Here is a 5,207-nt window from a genome sequence, read left to right as displayed (position 1 = left end):
ATTTCCTCATATAAGATCACCCATAATGGTAATGTGATTAGGCGTGAAGCATGGTTGTAAAAATCGCTAGGCGCTATGTAGTCGGATTTAAGAGTACTCGGGAAGTACTCAGCCTAGGCGAAGATTACTCGGGGAGTAATTTGCCTAGTCAAACAATACTCGGGCCTCGGCAGCCTATCCTGTAGCGAGTACTCGGGAAGTACTCGGAGCCTAGTAGGGACTTTTACAACCATGGCGTGAAATACACCAAATAAACCTAAACAAAACATGTTCATCACACAATTTTTTTTGAGTTGCATTAATTGAAACCATGACCGATAATGGTTTCGGATAATCAAAATCAAGACAATGAAGAACACAATCAAAATGAATGAAAGTAAAACATCATTCTTGTTAATAAACAGTCTAAACACTAGAAAAGATAAGATGATCAACTGCAAGCAAGAAAGTTTACAAAATTAAACTTCAAAGAGAGGCACATGACCGGATTAATCCAAATATTTATTCAAATTGTTGACGATGACGATCAAAACGAGTTCATAGTTCATCGAAACCTCTCATAAATCTTCAAATTCAACACTTCCAAGCTGAAGCCGTCATCAACTCTCGATTCTGCCAACAAAGAACAAGCGATGCCTGCTTCTTTTCAATGTGAAATCCCTGAACCTGCATCCTCTTCACAACACAATCCGCTTGTGTTTCCGCAAAGTTACTAAAAAGAACCGATGAGTACCCTCCAGCGGTAAATAGTGACTTCCAATGGGGCATTGGCTCCGGAAACTGAAGTTTGCCCGACACCATTCGTTCAATCTGAGGCTGGAACAGGAAACGTTCCATCTTGTTTGATACGTCTGGAACAACGTTAGCGCCGTCAATGGAGTCTAGTAAAAGTTCATAGTATTGGAGACCCTGGAGAAGGTAATGTGGGAAGGGTAGATCCGTCCTTTCACACCCACGGTCGAACGAGACGACAATTCTTGGCGAGAGTTGCTTCACGAAGTGGAGAATGGAAGGGATTGCTGATAGATGAGTTGAAGCTGACCAAATAGGGAGATTCACCGCGACCGTCTCGTTTTCGGATATGGAAAACGAACGGGGATCGAATGAATCGAAGTTGACAACTTCCAGCTCGAAAGAAATCCCGATCTCTTGAGCGAATTGTGATAAGTTTTCGTGCATAAGTCCAAGTTCGATAGGATTGTGGGTCGAAGGTGAAGCGAAAGCGGTGATCTTCAGTGAGCAACCACTGCCGCCACCGCCGCCATTGTTTCTGGTTGGAAGTTCTTGAATAAACGACGCCCATTGTGCACCAAACCCGATGTTGAAATCGATGATGTGAATGTTTTTGGCATCACCAAGAGCTTCAAGAATCGTCTGATTCGAGGTAAAATTCATAAACTGAATAATTGGAGAAACCTCAGACAACATCTTATAAGCACCCATCTTGAACAACCCGTTAAACGGAGGAGCAACCCTGTTCTGATTCAAACTCGATTGCGATTGCATTTGCAAAGCTTCCTTGAAATAAAACGCAGCCCTTTGAAAAGGCTTAGTTGGAGCCGGAGCCGAAGCGAACTGGTGATTGAGCCGCGCCAATATCCCTTGCGCGTGTGAGAAGTTCCCAGAGAGCGTTAGCTCAGCCGCGGCGAATAGCTGGTCACAGATAAGCTGGTACTGCTGGTGGTGGTTTTGAGGCGAATTCGGGCCGGTTTCTTGCTTTGTTCCAGCCACCATCAATGGTTTCTTGTCTACTAACTCATACCCTTGATTCAAAACAACCTTTTGCAAACCCTGATTCAAAATCACAACTTTTTGCAAACCCATGTTGGAAACCGGATCTTTTTCATGACCCAGATTGGAAACCGGAACTTTCTGAAGATTCTGCTGAAAAACCGGAACTTTATGCAAAGCATGGTTAAAGACCGGACTTTTTTGAAGGTGAATCTGAGGTGGTGGTGGAGGGTTGTTAAACACCACCGGAGGGTTTTGATCAGAGTTACTAAAAGGAAACAAATTGGGGTTTTGCTGGTTAAAACTCAAAGGCAACTGAGTTGTTTCAGACACATTGCTCACAGGGGCATTTTGGTCATTTGGGTTACTCTGCAAAAGCTGTTGGAGGCTCAAAGAACTGTCATCAAAGTCGCCGGAGATCCACCGGAGAGACTGATCTTGTGCCTGAGAAGCAGTAGGTTCCGACAACAAACTTTCCCAATCTTCCAAGCTAACACCAAATCTTTGTTGTTGGAGTTCAAAATCCGCCGGAATGGGTTGCAACTCCGGCCACTCATCTTTCCGGCCGCCGTCAGCGGTGGCCGGAAAATTTGGGTCATACCCAGAAAACCCTTTTTCTTGGGGAACAGATTCCGGCCATTTTTGTTGAGGGTTGTCTTGGTCGGAGACAGGTGGCGGCGGTGGAGTGGTGGTGGCGCCGCCGTTGAAGGAGGAGGAGTGGGTGGAGGTTGAGGTGGAGGGGCTGGGGCTCCGCCGTGTGTCAAGTACTGAAATGGGTTCATTGCTATTGCTGTTGTTGTTGCTTCCATAACTGGCTTCTTTTAACTTGTTTGGTTCTTTTAAAGATTGTTGAAAAGTTGCAACTTCAAATGCCATACCTATCATCTGTTTAACATGGATAAAAACATGAATTTAAGAAATTAAAACCCTAATTTTTGTTTTTATAAAGTTTAAAGTGTTGTGTTTTTTTTTTTTTTTTTTTTTTTTTTTTTTTTTTTTTTTGCAAGATTGTAAGATTTTGATATTTGAGTGAGTTTGCTCAAATTGGGCTTAAATTAACACACTTTGAACAAATTTACAGAAATCTTGTGTTTTTTCTTCCCAAAAATGGAAAAAAATTGTGGGTTTTCAAGATTTGGAGTTTTGAGCTTAATGGAACAATACCAAAATATTTTCTGAAACCCACAAAAAAAACTATAATTTAACAACATAAAATCGACAAGAACAATTTTTAAGAAATCTTGATTATTATTCCTAGTTCAAAAACAATGAAGTTCAAGAAATGTTCAAGATTTGGAGCTTTGAGATGGGTTCAAGAAATCTTTAATTACTTTATACAAAAAAAATGATATTTTTTCATGGGTTTGTAAGATTTAGAGATTTGAGATGCATTCAAAATGAGCTTTTTAATCAAAGAAAACTAATTAGTACAAAACAACAAGAAATTTACAACATAACAATGAGAAAAAGAAAATTCTAGATTTTTAATATATTTATGCCAAAAATGATAATATTTTGTGGGTTTCATAGATTTATAAAGCTTTGAGATTAGCTCAAATTGAGCTCCATAAATAAGCAAGAAAAAAAAGCCATAAAAAAGATATTAACAACAAGTTTCAAGAAATCTTTGCCTTTTTGAGCCAAAAGATGAGAGCTTTTTTCTGGGTTTTGTGATTTTCTTCAGATTTGAAGTCATGAAGTATTAATTAAAGCTTTTAAAGAGAGACCCAATTGACAAACCTTTTAATCTTCATATCAGTATTTGAGCTCCCTCTTTTTAATTTGCTTCAGCTGCTTCTCTCTCTTGTGTGTGTTTCTCTCTCTAGAAATTGAGAGAGAGTGTAGGTGTGGCCTTGGCCTTTCACTTGGTCTCTGCTTCTATCCTGTTTTAGGAGTCCTGTGGTGTCCCTTCTTGTTTTCTGACATGGATGGATGTGAACATCGTTTAATTTATAATAATAAATTACCGGTTTTTACTTCTTTTCTCTTCTCGAAAATGGCATGGTAAATTAAAAAATGTTTCTATTTTTTTTTTATCCTTTTCTCTTTAAATGCCACAATATTTTGTATAGGGTGCTACTTTCTACACCCCCCTATTTACTTTTTTCACCCCCCTCCTCTCACATACTTACAGGTGGGGCCTGCGTGGGACCGACAGTTGTCCTCTCACAAGGGGGGGTGTAATCAGGAAGGAGGGGGGGTGTGTATAGAATAGGCCTTTTGTATATGTTAATTCACATGATTTATCAAACACACATGACACATCCTTTGCATATCTAAGAGGGTGTTTGTTTTTTCTTTAAATATTTTCAAGAGAGCTGATGTTTACATGTACGCAAAAGTTACCTTTGAAGACTGTTTGTTTTTTTCTTTTAAATAGATCTGAAAATGACTTTTTTCAGCTTAAATCTTTAAATATTTTCAAGGGAGCTGATGTTTACATGTGCGTAAACGTTACCCTTGAAGACTGTTTGTTTTTTTTCTTTTAAACAGATCTGAAAATGACTTTTTTCAGCTTAAAAAAATATGACACCCTTTTCTTCAAACATCTTCACAAAAAACCCTCCTCCCTCATATACGTTCTGAACTCAAATTTGAACCAAAACTGGACCACCACCACTGCCGTAAGGTCACCGGCGCCGGCCGTCACCTCAGTCGGCCACCACCACCGTCGCGGGAAGAAGGAGGGTGTTTTGTGGGTGGGTGTGTTGAACACCAAACACCTGGAGTGCTTCACGACACTCTTCTGATCTTCTTTACATAAAGGGCCCTACAAATTAATGGTTATTCGTTTACATAAACACATTGAATCACCATAGGGCTTCTTCTTTAGCGCGCTGATGATCATCTTCCCCACATCGAGCTTTTGATAACTGGTTTGATTTTTTCTTGTGTCAGTTTTTGGTTATGTTGGATAAAGATTTTAACTTCTGATTGTTCGTTTTTTTAATGCTGGATAAAGTTTTGGTTAGTTACTAAGAGGAGAAAAAAAGTGGACCCCAGGTGTTTGATGTTTTGTCTCAATGAGTTTTTTTAAGCACTCCAGGTGTTTGGTGTTCAACTTTTTATGAATCAGTAGCATTTGGGTTTCATTAAATTTGTGTTATAGGGAAGAAGGAGGGTGTTTTGCGGGTATGTGTGTTTGCCGGAAAAAGGCGCCGGAGTGCCGGTGACCGGATCAAGAGAGAAGGCAGAGAGGAGGTAACTAGTTTAGGATGTTCCGAACTTAAAACATTTTGGAAGTAATTGGTATTGTTTGTATAAAGGAGACAGAGTTGAGAGGTATTTTTATACTACGAAGATGGGAATAAGTCATAGCTCATACTATACCTGCTAACAAATTAGCTCCGCCCCTGATAGCATTACTTTTAATACTTATTCTTCTTGTTAGCTTATTTTCTTTACCAAACTAATATACATGTTATGACTTTGCTTTACATGTTAGTTTAAAAAATAATCTAATATCCTACCATTAG

At 39.4% G+C, this 5,207-nt stretch overlaps 1 protein-coding gene across 1 annotated transcript; it reads right to left on the bottom strand.

The window, feature by feature from the left end:
* Positions 1-349: 349 nt before the first annotated feature.
* LOC110897997 (scarecrow-like protein 6) lies at positions 350-3,651 on the bottom strand. The gene is made up of 2 exons (XM_022144735.2): positions 3,472-3,651; positions 350-2,616 (listed from the first exon to the last, which is right to left on the bottom strand). The coding sequence occupies exon 2, from the start codon at positions 2,614-2,616 to the stop codon at positions 574-576; it is 2,043 nt and encodes a 680-aa protein (XP_022000427.1). The 5' UTR covers positions 3,472-3,651; the 3' UTR covers positions 350-573.
* Between the last annotated feature and the right edge of the window lie 1,556 nt (positions 3,652-5,207).

This window comes from Helianthus annuus, chromosome 13 (genome assembly GCF_002127325.2).
Source record: "Helianthus annuus cultivar XRQ/B chromosome 13, HanXRQr2.0-SUNRISE, whole genome shotgun sequence".
NCBI classification, from domain to species: domain Eukaryota; kingdom Viridiplantae; phylum Streptophyta; class Magnoliopsida; order Asterales; family Asteraceae; genus Helianthus; species Helianthus annuus.
The sequence above is the reverse complement of the archived record's forward strand: the minus strand, read 5'-3'. Positions and strand labels throughout refer to the sequence as shown.

Bases quoted from the DNA above. Each gene is read 5' to 3' on its own strand.
- LOC110897997 (XM_022144735.2), bottom strand. From the start codon at position 2,616: ATGATAGGTATGGCATTTGAAGTTGCAACTTTTCAACAATCTTTAAAA.